General features: G+C 39.2%; 2 protein-coding genes and 1 non-coding gene across 4 annotated transcripts in view; 2 read left to right on the plus strand and 1 right to left on the minus strand.

Annotated features, from left to right (window-relative positions):
* Window positions 1-1008: 1008 nt before the first annotated feature.
* On the minus strand, window positions 1009-12927 carry si:dkeyp-72h1.1 (uncharacterized protein LOC799956 homolog). The gene is made up of 4 exons (XM_053614702.1): window positions 12839-12927; window positions 5361-5457; window positions 3420-3585; window positions 1009-3231 (listed from the first exon to the last, which is right to left on the minus strand). Exons 2-4 carry the CDS (start codon window positions 5436-5438, stop codon window positions 3179-3181), a joined length of 297 nt encoding a protein of 98 aa, XP_053470677.1. The 5' UTR covers window positions 5439-5457; window positions 12839-12927; the 3' UTR covers window positions 1009-3178.
* A 9283-nt stretch (window positions 12928-22210) lies between these two features.
* Window positions 22211-22292, plus strand: trnas-uga (transfer RNA serine (anticodon UGA)). Its single transcript has one exon. It is a non-coding gene; the product is annotated as a tRNA-Ser (tRNA).
* A 1800-nt stretch (window positions 22293-24092) lies between these two features.
* cdc42bpb (CDC42 binding protein kinase beta (DMPK-like)) overlaps window positions 24093-26284 on the plus strand; it is a 71834-nt gene continuing 69642 nt past the window's right edge. Inside the window, exon 1 of one of the 2 annotated variants that reach the window (XM_053613598.1) lies at window positions 24093-25029. In XM_053613598.1, coding sequence (XP_053469573.1) covers window positions 24855-25029 — 175 coding nt within the window. In that variant the 5' untranslated portion in view covers window positions 24093-24854. The remainder of the gene's footprint in view (window positions 25030-26284) is intronic. The other variant, XM_053613597.1, reaches the window with a different exon arrangement.

The following is a 26284-nucleotide window of genomic DNA, read 5'->3' on the forward strand; positions in this document are numbered from 1 at the left end:
ATATGACAAGACACATGGGTTCTGTTTCAATAACAGTCAGAATCTAAGAAGAGCAGGCAGGCTAAGTGCTCCGCAGAGAGCTGCCAGTAGTGAAACACGCCGATGGTCAGATGACAATTTGGTTGCTGTGGCAACACAAAGTGACGCCAGAAGATGAGTGCATTAGAAGGGCTCTCCAGTGGACAAAAGAGAGTGCGTGTGAACATGAGAGAGTTCGTTCCTGCTCTTCTTTGAGAGAGTCAGAACGAGATATGAGTCTTAATGAAGAGATGAAAATGGAGGTGGCTAGAGTAGGAGAGTAAAAAGGCCAGGTAGGATGCTGCGCTTTAGATTTTGCTAGGGACCTACTTCCTGCTGCCAGGCGTGATTGGCACAATAGGAAACAGAGCTTCACGTCTCACCGGGCGTGGGTTTGAAAATCCTTGTTCCACCGCATCAAAAGGGTTGTGCTGAAGTGAAAGACAGACCTAGGGAGCCTGAAATGCTGGGCTAATTTAAGAACGGATGGGGGCTGACAAATCACTGCAAACAATTGGGAGTATTTATACCTTCTTTTGGCCTTGGAAGTCCTCCTTACAATATGCCAACGACAAAGAAAACAAGCTGAAGTGTCCGCCTACTTTTTTACATTATCAAACCTGGAATAGAACTTGAGTGTGTGTGGGACTGTCTGTCTGTACATAGATGTTTGGCAGTATGCAGTGTGTAGGTGTGTATGCGATGTGGAGGGGGGGTTCAGAGTAAAGTATTGTGAATGTCTCTATGTAGGTGTGCATATACTGTATATGGGGTTGGGCAAGCGTGGGTGTTTAATAGTGTGTGTGTGTGTGTGTGTGTGTGTGTGGGTGAGCGAGCGAGCATGTGTAGGAGCACTCAGAAATCAGAGCCCGACTCATGTGAGCAGCCTGGGTGAGCCAGTGACAGGAGAAGAGCAGCGCTTCTCCACAGCCAAGGCTTCTGACTCTTGTTCCCTATGGGAGCATCATGTTTATTTTCAGTACCTGCTCTATCAAAAAGGTCACACTGATGGAAAAGTTCTCTTCTAGAGAAGAAGTGAAAATCATCTCAGGGCTGTCAACTCACAGCTCAGGCACTATGTGACTCAACTTGGTAGCGCATTATTTCCCAAGAGCCACCTGTGTACTTTTAGCGCTCTGTTGCCGGAGAGTCTCCATCCACGAGGAATAAATTTAAGTGACAGCCTTCTATAGTACTTTTCCAGTGTGCGAGAAGAAAGGAAGGTGACTCTGAAATGATCATGCTTTGAATTCAGCTTAGGAACCAATCACTCTAGACCAGTTCCTAGAGATAAATAAGTAGGAAACAGCCGAATGTAGTTCGACAAAATGCTCACAGTTTAGGAAGATAGTAAGCACCCTGTATCTTTATTACACCAATTCACTGGGATTAATTTAAGACAAGATTACAGTGGCAAGAGCGACCATTTTGACTGTGAAATGGACAGCTGGCAGACTTCGGACACAAAGCGTGTGACAGCTGCTGCGGGGTGTGTGTCGCTGCTTGTGTCACCAATATCTCAATCTGATACCCCCATCATTTCACACCTGACATCTGTCCTTAGAAAGGTGCTGCCATTTCTAATCTTAATATAATTACTTGTAATATGTTGTCAGACCAAACAAGTTGGCATCTCACTAAAAAGTGAACAAATATTTTTTTATTAATATTATTTATTTATTTATTTATTTATTTATTTTTTACACTAACTGGACATTCCTGGTACATCACCTAGACAGATTATTTTGGGTTTTTTGGTCTTTGAAAGATGGTCCATGTGACTGTGTGTTAAAAAATTTGAATAACTGAATTAGAATTATTAAGATAAATGCAATTATACACATGCAATGTGGTACAATGTGTAAAAAGTAAATAAATAAATAAATAAATAACCACCTTTGCGCATGTAGATGGTTACTCTTACAATGAACCTGAATAATGAAGCTGAATAGGTAACCTGCTAGACAGAACTAATAATAATAATAATAATAATAATAATAATAATAATAATAATAATAATTTTACCAACAAAAAAAGAAAGAAAGAAAAAGCAACCCATACGAGTGTGGTTTCTATGTGATCCAACCAGAAAGTTGCTCCCAAGATATACACAATAATTTTGTCAACATTAGCATTCTCTCTAGATTAAGACTGTCCTATGGCAGCTGTCCACTAAGGAGACTTGTTTTGGGCAGATTTGAGCCCAATGCAGCATGCATTGGACATGATGGACAGAAGGTATGATGGACCAAACTGTCAATCCTATGGAGAAATATATTTACAAATGTAAGTGAATTGTTGTTTCATAGATACTTAACATTTATTTACGGTTTTGCTTAACAGATATAACAGTCATTTGTACTCAGAGTATTTCAGAAGTCATTCTGTAATTTAATTGAACTAGCTAGTATGATGCAGCCTCAGTTTATGTAGCTACATAATGTGACTAACTTATAACTAGCTTAGTTAGCCAGCTGGCTGTTATCCAGAGAACACTAAATATGTATTATGATACTGAATGACATTTCTGAAGCAGGTGTCTGCCAAGTTTCCTTTCCGATGAAAATACAGCCAAGTGAGGATACAGTTACTACGGCATCTGCTTTCAGAATGGAGCACTACTTTAATTAATAGCCGCTTTAAATTGAACTGAATATATGATAACACACTGTAAAATATAATCTACTGTACATTTTGAAGGTCATTTATATTTGTTAAGAACCTCTACTGCAGAGAAACTATACATTGACATTGTTTAAAATGATAAGCTTTGTAGATATGCATGTGGTAGATCAATAGGGTCAAATATTTAAGCTGTATTTAAAGTTGAACTTTGGTCCAAATGTACTCAATTTCAATAAGTCACTTAAAAACAGGTACAAATTAATGTTAGAATTATATATGAATCATAATGTTATGGGAAAGAAGGTACAACTCAATCACAGTAGCTGGCTACTACTAGAGTTTGGCACATGAGTTATTTCAGGAAAGTCTCTCAGGTCTCAGCTCCCCCTACTGGATTGGAAGGTCTATCAACAGGTGGGTGGCTCTATTGCGGGTGATACTGTAGTCAGACCTAACTGTAGGAGCCTCCTGCTCATTCTTGTCCATCATTAAGACATTCATAGTTATAGATTGGATTGATGCCAGTCAGTGCCCATCAGTTCGCTGAGACTCTGCCTGCTTCCTCCACCTCTGCTGTCGGATCCTCACCTAAAAAAACGATCACACTGTCACTAAACATTACAGCATCGCATTTACAACTAGTGTCTCAATGTGTATTACATACATGTCAGAGCCATTAGTAATACTGCCATGCTTACAGAATGAGCTTTCTACATCAACAAACTCAGGGTTTCTCTGCTAGAAGCAAGAACTATAGATTCACTGGAGGCTCTAACCTGCTTTCTGGGCTGGAGGATCTCTGGTTTCAACTGTAGGGCTCAAGTCATCAGGAGGCCATCGCAACTCCCCACTCTCCACTTCTCCAGTCTCAGTGGGCTCCACCACGATGGACGGCAAGCGCTTGGATAGCTTGGGGTATCGCTCATGCGATTCTGGGAAAATCTGGAACATGGGTGTTATTTGAGTCAGTTTTTTCATCATGTGGAGTCATCATACCCAAAACATCCACTTAGATTATTGAAGGCATCCATTAGAGCTCTGAGATCTCGTTATAACATTGTGCCATTCGAACTCTCTGGAAGTACAGTAAATCAGCAGTCTTAAAGCAGTCACAATCTATATTCAGCTGTGAAGAGTTCAACACTTCATTGTTAATTGTGGCCAGTTAGAGAAGTTATTGCAGCAACAATGCATGTTTACAGCCTATTTCCCTGAGTTTACTAATCAGGATTACTAGATTAAAAGCTACAAACTGGGACTCCAAGAATCAGGCACCTAATTCAACTCAAACCAATTTTGGATTCATAGATTATTTTTGGTGAAATTGGACCGAGTGGGGGTGGGGGGGGGTGAGTGGAGAAGGTGAAGAGATCTGAGATCTAGATGAATAATAGGGATTGGAACAGAAAGACTAGCTGGTCATACAGTACTGAGAATTCTCCCTGCTGGCTGCCAGCACAGAAAGAATGAGAGACATTCAGCCTACATGTATTGGCAGTGTTCATCCATGCACATGCACACAAAAAAGGTAATGATGACAATTTCCTGAAAAGATTGTGACCTTTTCAAATCTCTGCTGAGCTCACTGGGAGCAATCTGAATTCATCTGGTCTTTATGAGTGAACAGACATCGGATTGGCTTTGGGAGCATAGAGAACAAAATGAAAGGGACAGCAATCAGGCTGAAGTGATGGAGTGGCATTCAGAAATAGATCTTGACGACAGAGTGCAATGGAGGGACATTTACACGAGCCAGCCATCCTCAGGGCTGCTGGCTAGCCAGAGATGAGAAGAGGAAAGCAGCAGTGGTGAAATCTCACAGTTTGTGATTGCATATGTAGAATATGGGTCACTTACTTGTGTGCATAAACCTCTACATTTACAGTGCTCATGAATTTACATACCCCTTGCAGAATCTGCAAAATATTAATAATTGAAAAAAAACCCATCAATTTACACCAATCATCCTGTTCAAAAGTTTACACCCCTGTGGCTGTTCATGTATCGTGTTGCCTTCTTGAGCATCATTAAATGTTTGCACCTTTTATAATGGTTGTGTATGAGTCCCTCAGTTGTCCTCAGCATGAAAATATGGATCTGAACTTCATATAGTCACCGTTGGAAAGGGTCCAATAGTGACTATATGATGTTCAGATCCAAATTTTCAAATATGCAGAAGATGCTGGAAAACCAAATAATGTGCAGGACCTGGAGGATTTTTCTGAAGAACAGTGGGCAGTTTAACTGCTCAGGACAAACAAGGGACTCATGAACAACTCTCACAAAACATAAAAACTGTCGTGGATCATCCTGGTAACGATACGCAGTATTAAGAATCAAGCGTATGTAAACTTTTGAACTGGTTCGGTTGTGTAAATTCAGTTATTATTAGTTATTGTGTCTTGTGGACTATATGTAAACATTTGTTATGTGAAATAGTTTATTGAGGGCAGGACTAAATAAAAAAAAACAACATGCAATTTTTATGATCCCTCTTTTTTCCATTATTAACATTTTGCAGATTCTGTAAGGGGTATGTAAATTTATGAGCACAACTGTACAATTTAGAGACTTTAATCTAGTGTGTGTGTGTGTGTGTGTGTGTGTGTGTGTGTGTGTGTGTGTGTGTGGGTGGGTGAGCGAGCATGTGTAGGAGCACTCAGAAATCAAAACTCATATGACAATATATGTGAATTCCTTGTAACCTCGTAGCCCACCTGAAAACCGATCTTCTGGTCTCCAGATGCACTGAAATCCCCAACAGTCGATTCACAGGTGTTAATTACTTCTGTCATAATGTCCTGCAGTTCAGACCTAAAATAAGAAGCAACAAGGAAGTGAGCACCACAAAGCCATTACTGTTAGCGTGTAAAAGAACCCGTGCACACATTCTCTCATTTGCCTATGAATGATGTAGAGCCAGGTTCAGACAATCCACCTGTACTAACAACAGCTGAGCTCTACTCTCCTTCCTAAATTAGTCACTCCAGCCTAAAAGATCTGTCCCTACTTCCACAGCCTTTAAACCAAGCCAATCTTGGCATGGACCCTTTTGGCTGTTGTCGCTTCAGATCAGCATTTCAATCAAATGAGACTGAAATTACATTCACAAATGATCAAGGCTGCTGAGAGTTACAGAATCCAACATTTGCCTGCGAGAAAACATTTCAAACGTAGTTATAGTAAAAATGAACCAAACCAAACAAGAAGATATTTTCTTCTCAACATGAGAAATCAGAGCAAATAATGAGGCCAGCTTGACTTATGGACTTTATTTCTGATCTTTTTGAGAAACAACCCCTAAATGCACCATTTAAAAATAACTAGAATGGTCTGTTTTCCTGAGTCCCGACTGCAGAATATCATACTAATATTTATATGAATAAATAATGATGTAATGACATTTAAAAGAGTGTCCCTATGTGTATGTTAGTATGAAAATTTTAGCTTATGCTAACAACCAATGTATTACATTGTAAGTAAGTAAGTAAATAAATTTGATTTATAAAGCACATTTAACACAGCGAAGCTGACCAGTGCTGAACAGAGTAAAGAAAAGTAAAATAGAAAACAGAATAAAACCGAATAAAGACAGACAATAGACAATAGTAAAAATTAGATTAAAACGCCTGGGAGAACAGATATGTTTTAAGCCTCTTTTTAAAAGTGGTAAATGAAGGTGCAAGGTGGATGTCCAGTAGCAATTGATTCCATAAACGAGGGGCAGCAACTGAAAAAGCTCATTGCCCAGTCCCTCCAGGATTTCAAGATTCTGCGTTCGCAAAAATGAATGCAAAATCAAGGAAACAATATTTCGAGGAGCTTGCAATTTCAAAATTAGTGCAGATTTCCACAGATTTGGGCAAAGATGTGTCATGTGACATCATCACAATGTGCAATCTGCGTCTTCAATTCACCTGCGTCGAACATGAATACAGCTAAAAGGTCTCATTTACTAACAAACATCACTGCGTAAGACAGTGCAAAACAATTTTGTACAATTGCAATTTTGCCAGTGCGAGTAGCTTTCCACAAAAGAAGCACACAAAAAAACACTGCAAATTGTATAAAATATTGATAAAAGCAGCAGGAAAATCAAGTATTTTTGGCCTCAACAATCACAAAAAACTCTGAGAAATCCTGTATTGTCTGATTGCCCAGTATCAAACTGTTACAATTTTACACCTGAATATAAATATGCAAACAAATTAAAATTACATTACCTGACTGTGTTTGGCATGGAATTTAAAATTAGACACAAGCAATATAATGATGACGCATCATCAAGATTCACATCACATGACATCACAAGTTTCCATTACATCACATAATGTTTATGTTTGGCGTATCATTATGAGACCTGCTGCATTAGATATGGAAACTGTGGTGATGGATTGTTCATGTGCTTGGTCCCTCAGTGCTTTTCCTGACCCACATAGTCAGTAAAGACATTCACTAGCGTGTCCTGTGGTACACACACACACACCCACACACACACACACACACACACACACACACATACAGAAACTGCTTTAACAGGTAACACTAATATAGACTGAAAAACACAAACTAACGCATTCTAAAAAGCTTTTCATTAAGTCTGTTTATTTTATGGCCTGAGCATCTCTCTGTCTGAATTGATGACTCATACACTGAAGCTACACTGAAATAAAGGAATATGCCCTTAATGGTTCCCTGACATTAATTTCTTCTCCTGACCAACGATTGCACAATACCTAATCTCAACCCTGAGTGCGTAATCATGTGGAATACAATCCAGAAATACTGCAGATTTAGACTAGAATGTAAAGACAGCCCTTGTTCCATATTAAATTTAGTAGTATAAGCTTAAAATCATACATTTCTGTTGTAGTTTCACTCAGTAGACTGCATCATTAGCTATCATTTGTTAGCACTGCTAGATAGCCCACTCAAAATTTTTATGCAAACTAGCAAGAGAAAGACAGTTTAAGGTAAAAGCAGGAAATCGGAAAAGCTACAATGTTTACAACATTATGTATGTAATGCAATTCCTTAATGGGCCTATTCCAACCTGATCCTAAATGAATAGCAATTCTAAAGTGTAACAGTGATGTGGCTGGATTTCTTACAGATCGAGTCAGAATAAAAGGTACTAACACTTACCCTGTGCCTCACATTATACCGTTCTTCATTTTTCATACAAACATTTTTCAATGTATACATTATACTGTGTTGAATCTAAATTATTATTATGACATTTACAATAAGATTCTCAGTTTCATCTTTAGAGCAGTATCATACAATTTTAAAATAAATAAATTCAATAAATATGTATAAATTATTTAGATGATAAATTACACATTCTGCTGATGCCGAGGTCACTCTCATTTTTGTGCTATAAAATAAAAAAGTTTGTTTTTTCCAAATCATTTCCTGGTTTATGCATTATGATCCTGTTAATGCTAATGTCATATCTGTTTATCCTAATTGGTGTTCTTCTTAAGAGGAGTGACTTCCTGTATATCCCTCTACAAGAATACTGAGGGGATGAATATTAAAATAACTAAATTACAACAGAAACACAATGACACAATGTTAAATAGTGCTGAATAAGTAATGTAGAATATTTGTGCAGTGGCATTTCAAGAGGTGGATAATTTTCTGTCAAGCTGAAACCTCGTTGCGTTTAAGAGAGGTCAAAGCCTCGGATTGTTGACTTTAGTCTGACATCTTAGCAAATAATTGTCTAAAATATTTAATTGACAAAAATGATATATTTTTTCTTGATGTGTTATGTTTGTCAAACCAAACTGCAGAATAATTTGCTGAGTAAAAATATTATTCTATTTATATAACACTATAATTAACTTTATACCATCCTGTTGAGTTCTTGAATCTGATTGGCCAGAAGGTGTTGATTAATAGCAGCTTTGACAATAGTTCCAGTTGGAGTTCAAATGATTGGTTTATAATAATGCACCAGATCTAAAACCTTATTGTTTCTATAGTAACAGTTCATTCACAGGGGCTTGTATGGTGGATACACCACATAATCTATATGGATTTAATAAATGTATTGTTATTACATAAAAAAAAAAAACATGTTTATAGGGAGATGTTTTCTTTTAGGAGATGTTAATTTCTGATTTATGGAAGGGTCTCAGGTGTCAGAGCTTTTTAACAGTCAGAAAGTTTTCCAACACAGGAAAGTCTTCAGGACGGAGAAGTTTGTGCTTTTCAGGTTTCTCTGTAACATGACGAGACCTAAAACAAAAGTTTTAGGCTGTTGAGGGAACAACTGTTTATACTGTTTATAAGTTATAATGGGAACAAACTTGTCCTGTAGATATTCCATAACATTAAATTAAGGTACAAATGGTTAAAAAGCATCTTGCGTCATTCATTAATAGTTGGCGAATCACTGTGGTATAACAGGAGTAAAACCATGCTGTTATAGGAATGTAATCTACTTTTAGGTGGTCACGGCCCTCCGCTTCATATCACACCACATCGTCGTGGATTATTGTCCTATAACAGCATGCTCCATCATGTTTTATTCCTTACATATCACACATTTGGAAGCATCATGACTAATCTCTGTTCTAAACAAACTGCCTCTCTACAGCTTGCCTGCAGCTGATCATGGATAACACCACTCTCTTACGTACATCTTACTGATGTGAGATAAGGCGACAAGAGGGTTGAAACTACGTGTCGTGGGCTTTGATGTTTTAAGCCCATAATCTCTTAAATTTTACAGGTGACAGGTGAAACAACAGTACCGTAGGAGATAACTTCCACTTCAGCAGATTCTCTTTTGAGAAAGTCTTATCCTAATAACAGCATCACAGCTTATCTTCTGTGTTACAGGTGTCAATGTAGCTCAGTTTACTCAAAGACAGAGTGATTTGGGGGGGGGGGGATTTGGGGTGGGGGGGTGGGGAGGGAGTGAAGATTGGGGGTTTGCAGTGTGTGGGTAGATGAAAGAGAAGTGCAAAAGAGCAGTAATATAAAGCAAACAAGATTAAAGGACCACAAAAACGCTGCTTATGACTTTAAAGTAATCAGGATATTTCCATGGAACAAAGCCGAAACATAGAAGGTAGTAAAAAAAAAAAAGGTTGTTCTGCTATTCGGGAGGGGCAGTATTTAAAGGAGTAAAAATTATTATACTGTATGTAATGTCCTGTTGTAAGTGCAGTTGACTGTAACAAACAAATTTAGAATACACATGTACTATGGCTGTAGGTATTGTGTTCCCAGAGTGTTTAATGGTTTCATTGTGATTATGAGCACAGGTAATTCATGGGCAGCTGTATTTCCTTCCATAACATTTTGATTCATTTGATAACATTGTATTCTGAAGAGTAGGAACCTATAAGTCCACTTTCATTTACCTGGATGTTTAACTTTCGTTTTCTTTCTGCCTGCTTTGGATACCCAATCAAAAGCATATAGCCAGAATACAATACAATACAATACAATTTTGTGGGAATTAAAGTGTGATAGAGTCAAAGAAACTGCTTGAGACACAAAGAATTATCATAAGTGAAAAGAAAATTGAAGGGGAAAAAAACATGTTTGAAAAAAATGTTTTTTTTCACCAGGAGTTAAAAAATAGATGGACATATCTAGAATCTAGAATCATTATCTACATGTATTGAACTACATTAGCGAATATTGAAATGGATTTTAAATCTTCATTAGCCAGCTTTTATCAAAGTTTGTACTGAACCCAATTCACAGTAAAAATCCCTAGTGTTCAATTAACACCCAGAGTGTTTATTTGAGTCCAATGGACTTATATAAACACTGTAGGGTGTATATTCAACACTGTGGGTGTTAAATCAACTGTCATTCTCTGTCACTCACCAGGAGAAGTCTATCATCAAGACGATTAGTCTATGATCAAGGAAACAATATTTTTGTGACCTTTGGGAAGTAGGAGAAGACAGCAATGGGACAAGGATAAGGAAATGTAATTGAAATCTAATTTGAAAAAAATTCTAGTGAGCCCAAAATAACATTTTTGCTGCAACATCAATTTATGTCCATTTACACTCATCATGCTGTAAGCTGGGCTAGACGAAACAACAGAGAAAGTGCTAGAGTGAAAGTGTTATTTCTACGTCACAGTGAACAGCAAAACCAAATCGCATATAGAAGTACATATTGTAAAAATGGATAAAGATATCACTGAAGACACAATGATGAAAAGTGTATTTGGATTGTTAAGGAAAATAAGCCTATAGTTGTGTTCCTTCAAATGATTGGTGAAGTTTGTGTTGCATTGCTGCTGGTTTCTTTCTTTTTGTGATCAATGTATTAACCCAGCATCCACATAACTTATACCCTTTTGCTGTACATCCTAAACAGCAGAACAAGCTCTCTCTCTCTCTTTCTCTCTCTCTCTCGCTCGCTCGCTCGCTCGCTCTTTCTCTCGCTCTCTCTCTGAAGTTGGTTGAGAAAGGACTGATTATTCATGCTTGTTACTATGATCACACTGGCCAACAGAGCACTTACAAATGCTGCACTGTCTGTGGGTACCCTTGTTATCATACAAGCCTTTTCATTGGTAAATTTGAGCAGCAGAGACAAAGAGGGCTTGAGTGAGGGATCAAAGCTTCACGTGTGTGTTTGGTGCCATTTATAGCAAGACAAAGAAACAGTCAAAGGCTGCATCTGTGCACCGCCACACAAAACCTTCATTTGGCCAACAAAATATTTTCAGAGGGTCACCCCTAAATACACTGTGTAGTTTGTCCAGAGACGATCAATTCAACATGTAAGAATGTGTGCTTCTGTCTACATCAGTTTCCATCCCTGTGAATAGTCCAATAGAACTGATTCAGTGGTGCTTTAACTGGTGGAAGGCGACGCTCGGACAATAGAGAGGAAATGACTGATTTCCACAAACAGACTAGTTTTCTTTCAATTAATAGTGCCCTGAGGTGCTGCTGTGCGGGACTCGATGGTTGGTAGGCAAAAAATAGAGATGGTTCCTGAATAATTTAACGTCACTGGGTGCAAGGACAGAGTTCACCCCCCTCCCAGCTGTATGGAAAATCTTATTCAAATGCAGGGAAATGATGGATACTGGCCTGACTTGCCTTGCTGCTGTCATCAACCAATGAGTAATGTGGACACTGTATCACAGATTACTAAGCATCAACTTTGCTCGTCCCAGGTGACAATACAGAGAATTGGGGCGACTATGATTAAAGCAAACAGAACAATCTAAAGCATGTGAACTGTGTAAATATAAGAGTATTCAGGTGGCACAGTGGGTCAACACAGAAATCTGAACAAAGTGTAAGACAAGTCAAATAGCAACAAGCTATTCAAAAGGTGTTCAGTCAATTGGGGAATGATGGAGGTAGAGTTTTGAAGATGTTGGAAAGTGAGCATGTGAATGAGAATACATTTAAGGAAAACCATTTAGAAAATCATTATTCAACATAGAAATTATCATTCGAAAAAGATTTCGTTTTAAAGGCAGAAAAAACACCAGTCAGCGGTATACAATAAGCACTAAGTTTAATGGACACACAAGTAGTTGAGAGCATGGCTGTAATGAATAATGTCTAGTGGAGTTACATGCAAGATCAGTCTATAATCACAAGGAAGCCTAATAATGCAGTTAAATCCTTTTTTTTTTTTAATCCTAAAAATGAAGCCAAGCTCGTTAACCTGGGCTACTGTAAAAAAGTGTAAGCAGAAATGTTGCATGGTACTCTAAAAATAATTTATAAAAAAGGCTTTTTGGATCATTTTAGACTGGAAAAAAAAAAAAAGATTAATTCCACAGCCATCACCACTCTCAAAAGGTCTGATACCATGCAGCAAAAGTAGAAAGCTCTACATGTCTAAAATAGGAGTGCAAATCAATTATCATTCTCTAATTCTTCTTCTTCTTCTTCTTCTTATTATTATTATTATTATGGTTTGAAGTATTTATTTTAGACAATTTACACTGGAAAATATTTCCTTCTACAGTCATCATCCCTCTCAGTAACATGCAAGAAATGTAGAAAGCTGTTCATGCCTAAATTACATTGCAGAATAAGACTTCAGTTAGTATTCTTCATATTTCAGTGAGTGGCAATATTGTGTATATGAGTGTGTGTGTGTGTGTGCGTGTGTGTATTCCTGAGCATAATAAAGCATGTAGCCTAGTCTGTATCTGTGTTAGTGTGTGTTAGAAATGACTTACCTGGGTGCTGTGGTAAAACTGTAAAAGTGACCTCTTTTCTCCAAGCCTGCTCAGCAGACTGATGTTAATCGCCTGAAGGAGATGAAGGAGGAGGGGTTTCTTTTCTTCTCTTCGGTCGTGTATGGAAACTTCACATAGAGGCGCACAGATCCTGAGTGTCCACGAGCGTCTGCGATCACAGAATGACAGGAGGCGTCCGTGCGTGTGTGTGGTGTGTGTGTGTGGTGTGCGAGCGTGTGTATAGTGTAAAGGGGAGGGGAATAAAATTTGGCTGGGAGACATGTCGATCAGGGTTTCCTTCTTCATTTCTCTCTCTCTCTCTCTCTCTCTCTCTCAGTTCCATATCATTGGAGAGTTTGTTATTGTATGATTTGGAAAAATAATACAATTCAATTAAATTTTAGTTGTTTAGATGCCTTTTAACAAACTTATTGTCACAAGGCAGTTACTCAGTTATAAATGTACACTATACACTCCAACAGTACTGAGTATGTTTTGAAGATGTTCAGTATGAGGATATTGTGAATAAGAGTAGTTCTTAAGTACAAATCTACAACATCCAGATAACATTATTGACTGAAGCGAGGGTCAGGTTTGGATTAACATAGTGTGGTGCCCTGGGGTGACCACATTTTACACGTATATGAGTGAAATTTACTATGACTATAAAGACTATAGATTTACATGAATTTATAGCTAAAGTACAGGCTCACCACACATACTACAGACAAATGTAAGACCCAACCAAAAAACCTGACATCATAGATAGACATGGGACAACAAATGCCATTCTAGCCCTTTCATTGATGCTCAAATCTGAATGCAACTCACATGCCAATGTGATGTTATGCTAAATGTCATTATTTCCATCATAAATGGCCTGTATTAGCACTACATGCAAAACCATGATGGAATATGTCTAAAAAAAATTTTAAAAAAAAGCATTGCACGCATGTACCAACTAAGCTAAGCCCAAGAAAGACTGCTGCAAGCAACATATCAAAAGTTCAATTCAGCACCACAGAGATGCACAGCAGTGAAACACAAACAGTGAAACATAGACAGCAACAAAACATTCACTGACTTTACAAACATCACTAACTGAGCAACCAGTTAAAAGAGAAAACCATTCCACAAATATCAGATTGACAACAGTGTCACATATAAAAAAAAGGGGGTTTTTTTCTAAATATGAAGAATTATTTTTTTTTCGTTGCTGGATTGCAGGTACATTATGAATGGTGACTACTGTATGTGCCATGATAGTTTATCTTTTTCTAGTTTGCATTTCACACAATTGCTTAGCTGATGCCTATCCACTTGTCTGATTGGTGCCAGCAGCACTGTGTCATTGTGGATTCGACTCTGACTGGAGGCAGGGGGGCACGTACACCCAATCTCAATTCTTTATATACATATATTTTCATATTCTCTCTCTCTCTCTCTCTCTCTCTCTCTCTCTCTCTCTCTCTCTCTCTCTCTATATATATATATATATATATATATATATATATATATATTGTATTAACTGTTAATTATGTATCTGTTTGCATGTCTTCTAGTAAATATAATATATAATAATATATAGATATATAGAGAAAATATAACAAGTATTTTGATGGTGTAGTAGTTACCTTAATAATTTGGTGCCCCCCATTGGCTGGTGCCCCAGGGCACTCGTCCAATCTCATATATATTAATCTGGCCTTGGCGAGGGTGAGACCTGGGCATAAACTATTTTGGGAAGTGCAATCGTCAAGGCATCCATGTGGGACCATCCACAGCAGCAGAAGGTGAAGTAGAGCATTACGATTAAGCAGGCAGGGAATTTACTGTTGAATTTACCCAGCACATGAATTCTATTCAAGTCATTTTTGTTGCAGTTTAAAAACCTGACTAAACACAATTCACTATGAACTGATGAAGCTGCTCAGATGAATGGTGAAACCACTTGACTTTCCAGCTCCATGCAAAGTATGTTGTTGTTGCTGTTGTTGTTTAAAATATGTTTCATGTTAACCAGTCCAACCAGTGAAATGCATTACAAGGCTAAAGTCCTAAAATTGTATGCTTTAACATAGGCTGCTGCCCATACTAGTCTACCAGTAGGAACCACCAGTCACCTAGAAAGCATTTCTTTTTTTTTTTATGAGTTAAGTGCACACTAAATATGCTTATTGGTTTAAATATATCTTAAATTGTTTTTTTGAAAAATATCTATCCAACTTCTATACTGCTTATCCTACACAGGGTCATGGGGAACCTGGAGCCTACCCCAGGGGACTGGGGGAACAGGGCAGGGGACACCCTGGATGGGGGTCCACAACTAAGACAAATTGGAAATCCCAATCAGGCTACAATGCATGTCTTTGGACAGGGAGAGGAAACCAGAGTACCCAGAGGAAACTCCCGAAGCACATGGAAGACTCCGTGCACACAGGGCAGAGACAGGATTCCAGCCCCCAACCCTGGAAGTTCGAGGCAAACATGCTAACCAATAAGCCACCTTGCCCTCCTTGAAGAACATCAAACTTTCATTTACAAAATTAAAGAACAAAAAGCAACATGCTTGAGGCCCCTTGGACTTAGAGGCCCATGGGCAACAGCCAAATCAGCCTTATGGTTAATTTGTCATTGCCATCAGTTTTGTTGCAACTGTGGAAATTTTGAATGAAACATCACTGTGTCGAGCCACAAGATTAAAGTGCATTAAAGGCTCTTGACTGGCAATGCTCAGTATTCATTTAAGTTCATCTGACATAAATGAACACTGCAAGAGTTAATTCAACACTGAGGATTTTGCTGTGCAAGGACGATTTATTCTCAGTCATGTATTTTTAATTAAATGGGATATAAATTCTTAATAAACTATTATTGATCATGTTACTGGATGAGACCGCCTGGTTGGCAGGTAAGACTGTAAAAGTGCTGAATACTATTTTATTAAGTGCAGGGAATTTCTCCCACAGGCTGTGTATATCTGAGGGTAGATGATATTGTTGTGTCTGGATGTCCCTATAAGTGTTCTGATGGTGAGAAAAGGGCCACTGTGTAATAGTAGAACAAATAGAACATCCTAGTGAGGTTTGGAACTATTTGTATCAAATACAGATTAACTTGAACACAGACAGAAATTTTCCAAAGAGCCTTACCTTGAACTTACCTGTGCACTCACATAACCCCACACACCCATATCAAGATGACATCACACATATAATGTGTGTCTCTGACACACACATATAATGTAGTACTGCTCACATTACACACTAAGATCACACACAGTGAAAACCAGGGCAAGAGGTGAAATGTCAGGGTCAGTGAGCAGCTGTGAGCAGCTCATGTTCCCACTGATTCAGCCTTGATGTGGTGGAGAGTAGCCAACCAGAGAAAGGAGATGCTTCCCTTCATAGCCTGTGGTGGTGATCGTCTCACCTCAAATGGAAAACTTTGTCAGCAAGTACACTTTTTCCAATGTCTCAGTCGCTGCTAGGAAAGGTGTGTTGACACACACACAACCCTGAGCTTGTAAATCTTTAAACGCAAGCTGTCATTTTAGTACAGCTGCCCTACATAATGCATGCTAGAGACCGACAGATGTAATGATCATTCCATTTTCCACACTTGTTCCCAGCAAAAGCAGCCTTAAACAGCCTTTGCTCCATTTCAATGTTATTGGTGTCAGGGTCTGCATTTATGAGAGAGTAGGGTATTTGTTTCAGTCATTTTGGTCTATGTGGCGAAGACATCCTGTCATACAGAGAGTTACCTCCTTACACAACATGCTACCTTCATTCCAGCAGCAAGTTTTCAGAATTAAAAGTGTAATCATTTAACCGGGTCACTGTAAAAAACAAAAAAAACAAAAAACAAAAAATGTTTTAAATCAACCTTATAATTTAACAATTATAAACTCACTGCCCACTTTATTAGAACACTTATACACCTGCACATTCATGCAGTTATCTAATTAGCCAATCATGTAGCAGCAGCACAGTGCAAAACCCCATACAGATACAGCTCCAGAGCTTCCATTAATGTTCATATCAAAACATTAGAATAAAGAAAAAGTGTAATCACTCTGTGAATTTGATTGTGACCTGGATGTTTATACCAGAAGGGCTGGTTTGAGTATTTCATAAACTGCTGATATCCTGGGAATTTCACACACAACAGTCTCTAGAGTCCCTACAACAGTGGTGAGCACAAAGATCACACAAAGCATCAACATTGAGGTGGATGGGTTACAACAGCAGAAGAACAGGAATCTGAGGCTATCATAGGCACAGGCTCACCCAAACTGGACAGTCAGGGGCACCTTCCCAGACAGGGATTAACATTAGTCTTAGACATAAATGCACATTAAAAGTGGACTAATTGAAAAAGCATTTCTCAGACATGGTTTACAGTAGTCTCAGACTTTCCCTAATCTTGATTTTTAAAGTCTGATTTCCAGAAGGAGGATCAGAGCTAGTCTAGGTGTAAGTGAAGGAATAACTTAAACCTGGCCAGAGGCAGGTTTAACTTCAGATTAACTGATGTTGGCCTCCAGGTTGACCTTGGCAACAGAGGAAAATGGATTACCTGGACTATTTCAATGATGATGATAGAGCAACAGCAAGACCAGACAGAAGGGCAATTATAGACAGGAACAACCCACTGAATGATTTTGACGAAATCAACTTTCATGACCGTTTTCGTATGTACAAACAAAATGCAGCTGACATAATGTGTTTGCTTGAACCAAAGCTTTCATCTCACTCTTTTAGGGGAAGGCCTCTTCTTCCTTCCCTGTAAGTACTGATCACCTTGAGGCATTTGTCATGTGGAACATTCCGTCATGAAGCAGGAGATTTGTGTGGCATAAGTGAACCAACTGAAAAGATAACTACATCAAGTTCCCTGACTCTGCTGCCCAAGCCATCTACAAGGTGACGTTCTATGAACATGATAAATTCCCTGGAGTCATTGGCTGTATTGACGGATGTCATATTCCCATAAAATGTCCCTCTACAACAGATGCTGAAGAGTACAGAAATCATAAAAACTGGTTCTCAGTAAATGTACAAGGTATGTACACTCTCACTATGCAGTTTCCAACACTGTTGCACGTTGGAAAGGTGCAATTCATGACTCAAGGATTTTCCAAAACTTCTCTTTGTATGCTCAGTTGGACAGAGGCCAACATAATGGAATCACACTTGGTGACAGTGTGTATGTACAGACCAACTTCTTGTTCACCCCCATCTTCATGCAGTCACACCTGAGCAACAGCGGTAGAACCAAGCTCAGATCCACACTAGAGGTCTAGTGGAGCGCATGTTTGGTGTATGGAAGAGCCATTTCCAGTGTCTCAGAAACACATTGCTTTTTGAACCAAGAAGATGCAACAGCAGTGCTTCACAATTACATCAAACAGCATGGCTGGCCAGCTCCTGAATAGAAGATGACAATGACCCAGAGATTCCCATAGTTGAGGCAAACAATGAAAGATATGAACTTGCCTGCAGAGATGCTTTTGCTTTGCAACATTTCTCACACAGAAACTCTTTTCTCTCCTCCTCCTTCATAGCTAACTCAACATGAAGTATTTTCATCTTCATTTCACGTTCTTCTTTTAACTACTTTAAATTGTGCTCATGAAATTCCATGGCCAGCTTCACATGTATGGTCAGTCTCTTGGTCCTTCGGCCTGGATTAGTGACACCATCTTCCCTCCTGGCTGCTTCAGATGTAGTGGGCTAACCTGCATCCTGTCTCTGGCCATCCAAGCTCTGGTGATCAACTGGAAAACATTGTATTGATGCATTAAAGAACAATATTTAAGCTGTGTTTATTACATATTTTTGTTATGAGAGTATAAGAGATAACGGAGAGCATTACATATTCCCTAAAGCGCGAGGATGGCACATGTTGAATGAACGTTGCCTACCAAATGAGGACTGGACCGGCACCCCATCTGAGCTGTCCAGGTGGTCATCATTGGGGACACCTTCCAGGGGTTGCTGGCTATCAATGAGTGCCGTCAACATGTGCCCTAGGTCATCAGTCTCTGGTCTTTCTGGAGGTCCACCACCAGTCTTGAAACGCTCCCTACGAGCAACAGCATTTGTCTTCATTAACTGTATTTTTGTGTTTTTCCAGATGATCTTAAAATGATGACAATTTTGAAATTATATTAGTACTTATTATACTGTTTGTTACATTTCTGGATCAGAAATATATTTAGGTCCCACTTTGTTGTGTTACACAAAACAAACTTCTCAAGGTGACTGATTTGTAAAAGTTAATAAAACTTAATAAATACAGTATCTTACCTGAAGTTGTTGGACTGTCCTTTCGCTTACTTTTTCATTTGAGTTGAATTCATTGCAAATTTGACTCCAGGCTTTCTTTTTCTTGTTTTCAGGTGATGAGTCATGCTGTTTGTTCTCAATAAGTGGGTGGTTTGACACCGTTTTCTTTAAGAGATTTTTTTCAAATTCCCAGAAATTCTTTGAACATTTTCTTTCACCTTTGTCCACTGCTTGATTGGATGATTTACTCCAGTTCCACACAATGCTACTGTTTGTTAGGGTCCTATCCCTGTTTTCCTCACGTCTGCACTATGTGCACATCATTAAACTAATCAGGCTTCACAAAGAGTAGCTGAAAAGTCCTTATTTACCTTAGTCTGTTACTCCCTAGTCTAGAAGTAATTAATCTCATGTTAAGAAATGTCTCAAAAAGCCATTTTTTTAGTCTGGATTAATTTAAGTAGAATTAGCCTAGTTTTGACTTAATTTAATCCCTGTCTGGGAAATCCCTGGTCTTTTTCCAGTCTTCAACTGTCTAGTTTGGGTGAGACTGTGCCAGTGATAGCCTCAGATTCTTATTCTTGGCTGACAAGAGTGGAACCAGTTGTAGTACATCCACCTCAACGCTTGATGTGTTGTACATTCTGAGATACTTTTCTGCTCACCACAGTTCAGTTACTATGGATTTCCTGACAGCTCAAACCAGTCTGGTCATTCTCCTTTGATCTCTCTTATCAACCAGGTGTTTCAGCCTGCAGACCCTCCACTCACAGGATGTTTTTTTTTTTTTTTTTGGTCTGTCACACCTTTCTGTGTAAACTCTAGAGACTGTTGTGTATGAAAATCCCAGGAGATCAGCAGTTTATGAAATATTCAAACCAGCCCATCTGGCACCAACAATCATGCAACAGTTAAAGTCACCGAGATCACACTTTTCCCCCATTATGATGTTTGACGTGAACATTAACTGTAGCTCTTGACCTGCATCTGCATGGTTTTTTGCATTGTGCTGCTGCCACATGATTGGCTGATTAGATAACTGAATGAATGTGCAGTTGTACAGGTGTTCCTTATGAAGTGGATGGTGAGTGTGTGTTGCAAGTTTTAAGACTGCAGTGTATGACAGGAGACATGCTGAATTCAAACCTTTAATTGACAGACTGAAGGATCCCACAGAATCCCAGCCATTTATGGGGATAAACAACAACAACAACAACAACAACAACAAAACAATTAATCAAAATGAATTTCAGAGCTCCAGCACATTTGCAAATGGACACTGACCTACAGTATGAATACCATCAGATAAGGCCACATTAATGATTCTGCATGGTTCAGTTGCTGAAATATGCGTAAAGGATGTAACATGGGACATATTTTTGCATTCGGACACTAGGGACAGGAGAGATTATAATCTATGTAACACCATTATAATGCTGTTAAAATGACTACGTTTTGAAAATGAGGGAAGAGGCGCAGTCAAAAATAGCTTTGATGGTGATTTGATTCATCAGAGACTAGGGCAGAACTTAAATGCTGATGAAAAGGTCATCCCTCTATGTGCTGGGAAAGAAACATACAAACATACCCACACAGATGCTGCTAATGTGTCTCAATCTACAGGTGTGATTTTGCCCTTTACATCAGCAGTATGTTTTCTGTCAAGTGTTTAGAGCACTGACTGACTGCAAAGTCGATTTCCCCGAGGTGCTTCTAATATGAATTACTAAACACTGATTAATGAGTCTCATCTGAAGTTTGCTGTGTCGTACAGAGAGCTTTTCCCCAGCCAGTTATACTTGAACTCGTATAACTAGACTGGCATTAAAACTGTCTGCACAGGTCTAGTGCTCCCTCTGGTGCACAGACATTTTAGAAACATCATGTAGCTTGGAAATGTAATGAGTCTTTAAAAACTCTAGCAATGCTGCTGTTTCCGAAACACACATACTGTACATCTTTCAGCTTTCAGTGACTCCACTTGTTAAATCCTTATCATTTCGGAGCAGACACGGTAGAGGTTTGGGCTGATTGGAGGAGGCATGTAAATGGTGAGGTTTACCATTTAATAAATTGTGTGAGAGTGTAATATGCACTCCCTTTTCATCCTGCCATCCCTCAGATCTTGAATAGAGGAGTGGGGCTGGAAGTGAGAACTATGCACAGTTTCTTTCACTTTTAAAGGTGGGACAAACACAAATATTCCCTCAGATCAGGCTAAGCTGTTTTGTTATGCCATAGTCAAAAGTCTGACACAGTGACCCTAGACTGTAAACAAGTTTCCTAGTGACTCCTAAATCCAATGCAGTTTCATCAACTCCCATCTTACCATGCGTATGACTTATATTTTAAATATAATGTTTGATTCCAGCTCTTCTGTTGTGAATACTGTCAGCTTCATTTCTGTGTGGGATACAGTAAACAGTTTCGCACTCAAGTCTCCATCAGTGAACAGTGGAGAAGTTCAACAAAACACACTTCATGTAAAAACTGTAATGAATTTTCTTGGTTACGCAACTGCACTATTTGAACATGTAGTATTAGCACATTTATAGAAGGGACTTATTTATAATTGTACTATCCGGTGTCACCCAGATGAGGAAGCGTTCCTTTTTGAGAGGGGTTCCTCTCAAGTTTTCTTCCTCATATTGTCTCAAGGAGTTTTTCCTTGCCACCGTCACCTCCGGCTTGCTCATTAAATTGAGTTCATGTGTTTCTGTAAAGCTGCTTTAGGACAATGTCCATTGTTAAAAGCGCTATACAAATAAAATTGAATTGAATCGAAACTGAGGATATTGAGAGTGAGGATGTAAAAATGGAATGAAATGGTGGTGAAAATAGCAACTCCCAATCTTACCAGTAGATGACATTGTCCTCAAACATTTCTCTTTGATACATGAAGGCATTAACAGCAGAGCCTGCAGGCCCCACAAGAAAGATTTATTGAAGGATGCAATTCATTTTTACTCAGCAATGACCTTGATGTTCTCTTGTTCAGATTTCCATATTCACAAAACTGCTTCAAATTACCATGCAGAGAATACTGGGGTGATGGAGTTGCTAGGGAGCGGGTACAGCAGCTGCGATGGCCGAGTGGTTAAGGCGTTGGACTTGAAATCCAATGGGGTCTCCCCGCGCAGGTTTGAACCCTGCTTGCAGCCAGATGAGCACTTTTGGTAGTGGTATCTCAGTGGATAAGACATCAGACAGAAGGTGTGACATCAGACAGAAGGTTCAAATCCCAACACTACCAAGCTGCCTTGAGCAAGGCCCTTAACCCTCAACTGTTCAGCTGTATAAAAAAATGAGACAATGTAAGTTGTTCTGGATGAGTGCATCTGCCAAATGCCAAAGATGTAAATGTATATAATACTCAAGCCAGGTACTCAATGTTGGGCTTCCAGGCGGCCGCGAAGCACAGGCAGGGGCGCTGTGATAGTTTACATTTTGGTTACAGTAGTGGAAATCACCACCTACCATTATCATATTTATTGTACTATATTTATTGTTGAGTTCTTGTATTTATTACCATATTTGACTGGTCACTTGATTTGAATGTGTTTAAACCAAACCTGTTTAATAGCAGCTTGAACCTAATGTGTTCTGTTGATGGACTGTTCAGGAATAGAAAGCTCTGTGGCTCTAAAAAAAAAGATGAAATATTATTGTATACATTTAAATAATGTTCATGAAATAAAATCTGTAATTTGAAATCTGTGATTTCAATTCCCATCCTAACCTTCTCACCAGCAGCCCAGTGCCCATCATTGAGTCTCAACCCTGTTTCCTTTTCTCTGTAGACATACAGTGGGGTCCAAATATTCAAGACCACATTGAAAATCTGGGCTTTCATTTTGTTTTGTTTTGTTTTTTTATTTATTTAAAATTGGAAATAAATAGAAGGTTTAGAATTTTTCAATATTTAAAACAAATGAAAGTAAAAGTTCAATATCTTGAATATTTAATATTCAAGACTCTGCACTATTACTAGGTCAATATTTACTTGTTAACAAATTTGTGATATTGATCATGTTAACTGCTCTGTACAAAAGGTCAGAGTTTCCTCATGCCTAATCTCTTCTATTGAAGCATGTGTTCAGACAACACGCTAATGGATTTGATCTAAAGCAGATCTTAAGTTTTTTGCACAAACATGTGGAGTCCTTTCACAAAGGGGACATACCAAATACTAAGAAACTCTGAAATTCATGTAAATATTTCAAAGCTTCTACTTTTCACTCAAGTTGTTGTCAATCATATAGTTTGTAATGAAAATCAATTAGAAAACCATGCAAAATAGAAGCATTTTCACTAATGCTCTCAGACTTTTGGACCCCACTGTGTGTAAATGATGAACGAGTTGCTGGGAATCACATGATCACTAAAAACATCGTCATGACTGAATAGAGCCTTGTTTCTCAAAATTCTAATTGAACAAGGACCTTTTCAGTTCTGGGGTGGCCATGCCCACCCGACTACACCCCTTATCTCCGCCCCTGTCTAACATACTTTATATGTTAGAATTCATAACATAATTTATATGTTATAAATTGCATTTTGTAAACATTTGGGGGTATGTAAACATTTGTATATCTATTTACATATATGCTATGAATATATACTAATGACTCTATATGCTATATACTAATTTATACATTATATATACTAATGGATACTTATCCATCCATTTTCTATACCGCATATCCTAAACAGGGTCACAAGGGAGTCTGTATGGTATATTTTGTGGTATATTTTGTGTATGGGCCCATTCTGTACTGAAATAAATGTCTAGTTTACATATGATTTAATAGCTTATTTTGATAAATATCAAAAATCTAACAGGTGAATATCGAATATCGAAGGCGAATATCGAAGGCGAATATCGAACGTCCAACGTCAAACCAACTTTATTCCAATTGGAATATAGAGGGAGCTTGCAGGCGATGAGGTCAGTGCTAGCCGGCTCCCAGTATGTGTCACTCAAGCAATGACGTCACATCTGCTTGGCTTTTCCGGTATGAGTGGGTGGAGCTCCGGTGTCCCGGGTCTGGATTCTTTACTGGGAGAGAGAGCGAGACGAGGATGGTCGCGAATGTGCAGCCATATTCGGCTTAACGGACAAGCTCACCGGCTAACGCTGGGAGAATTATAGACTTAACAAAAACAACAAACAAACCCGACTCCCAAAGCGCGTGGAGTTCTAATTCTTTTAATTAAAGAATCGAATTTTCGGGATATTCACGGGGAGAGAATATGGACGTCCGGCCAAGCTGATATTCGACGGGATAGAAAACGCCTCCCATCCCTGTTTCTATCAGAGTGAGAAGTGTGGGGATTAACGTTAGGCAGGAAAAGCCGAAGCAGCAATGGAAGCGGCGGGGCCTGGAGCCTGAACACGGACGGCTCGGGAATTAGCGCGCTGCTAGGTAGCGGTCCGACCGATTCGAGCGACTCGAGCATAATGTTAGGTTTGTTTTGCTAGCTAGCTAACTCAATGGCTAGCTAGCAAGTTGGAGTCTGCGACTTCAGAGCTCCACCTCGGCCCAGCAGAGATTTCTTTTTCTCTCTCCCTATAGTCGCCGGTAATCCCTTTTGCGGGAAGGAAGGTGTTTTGTTTTTATTAGGATTATCACCACCACCATTATTATTATTATTATCATCATTATTATTATTATCATCTTTGTCCTGCGGTAAGGAAGAGTGGTCAGGCCGCTGATACAAAAATGTCGGCGAAGGTGCGCCTCAAGAAGTTGGAGCAGTTGCTGCTGGATGGTCATGAGAAGAGCCCGAGCTCCCTGAGTGTGGAGACCCTGCTGGATATTCTCATCTGTTTATACAACGAATGCAGCAGTTCGCCCTTGAAACGGGAGAAACACGTGACCGAGTTTTTAGAATGGGGTAAGTGGTTGTGATTGATACTGAAAACCTATGACTACTGATCACTATTATTTTTATTATTATTACTGCTCTGTCTGATGTCCAGTCAAACCTCAGCACATTGCTGTCATGATGCTTCATCTGTGCTCTTACATCTTCCAGTGTAAAATCCTCCTGCATCTTTTATCAGCAGTCTACTCATTAGGTTTTACTTCTTGACCGTGTCACCATAATGACCTTCTCTTATCCCTACTTACATTCATTTTAAACTGGTGACTTAATGTCAGGAGAACTTGAGACGCTGACTCGACGGATATGACCACTTCCTGTTCGAGGTCGATCAGAATTCGCCCCCTTAGAACAACTCAAATCTAGCTATGTATAAATAGATTGTGGCTCGCTGAATAATTAACAGCGCCACATTAATGCTGTTCCCGTACCTCCTCCTCCACCTTTTTTTTTTTTTGCTCTGAACTCTTCCATGTTTATTAAACACTTTGTCAAAGTCCACTTCAAACTGGACCCAGGGGCAACTAACATGTCTGAATGGGGCAGGCAGTACAATGAGAGGATTCTCTGCTGTGAGTGTTTCATTATCGTCAGTAATGAGATTACACCCCAGTGTGTCTGCTCCAGAAAAGAGCTCTGGTGTCCTTGAGGAACCCATCTCGAACAGGCGATAGGTTGCGTCCCTGTCGCTCGCTGAGAGCTTGGAGTGGGACTCGGGTTCCAGGAGGCAGGAAGTCGGTCTGTGTGCCTCTGCTTACACTGCTGCTGGCTCGTTCACTTCCTGGCTGGTGTCCTGATTAGGGAAAAAAAAAGAAGCAAATTGTAGATTCAGCACACAGGAACCCAGACCTGGTCTTGGATTAGTCACTGTCCTGGACATTAGTGTTTTCCATGCTCACTGATTGACCTAATCAGCTAATTAACATCCTTGTCTAGGTTGAAGTGTGTGTGTTGGAGCACGGAAAGCACTGACATGTTCAGGACACGGGGTACTCCAGGAGCAGGGCTGGGAACCCATGGCATAGAGGATGCAGTGTGGTGCCTGTTGTTAAGGAAGTTCCTCTCATCACAATGTTGCTTTTTCTCTTTGGCTCGGTTCTCTTTCGCAAGGCAGCATTTCAAAGCTTTCCAAAATGTGTTCATGCAAGTCACATGTGAGTAAACTGTCCTGTCATTGGACATTGTGTGCCTGTTTGTGTTCCGGGGTTTTGCTCATAGCGGTCATCCATCAAGATGGATAGACAGCAGCTCCTTGAGTACACAATCA

The sequence above is a fragment of the Ictalurus furcatus genome, chromosome 25 (assembly GCF_023375685.1).
Source record: "Ictalurus furcatus strain D&B chromosome 25, Billie_1.0, whole genome shotgun sequence".
NCBI lineage: Eukaryota > Metazoa > Chordata > Actinopteri > Siluriformes > Ictaluridae > Ictalurus > Ictalurus furcatus.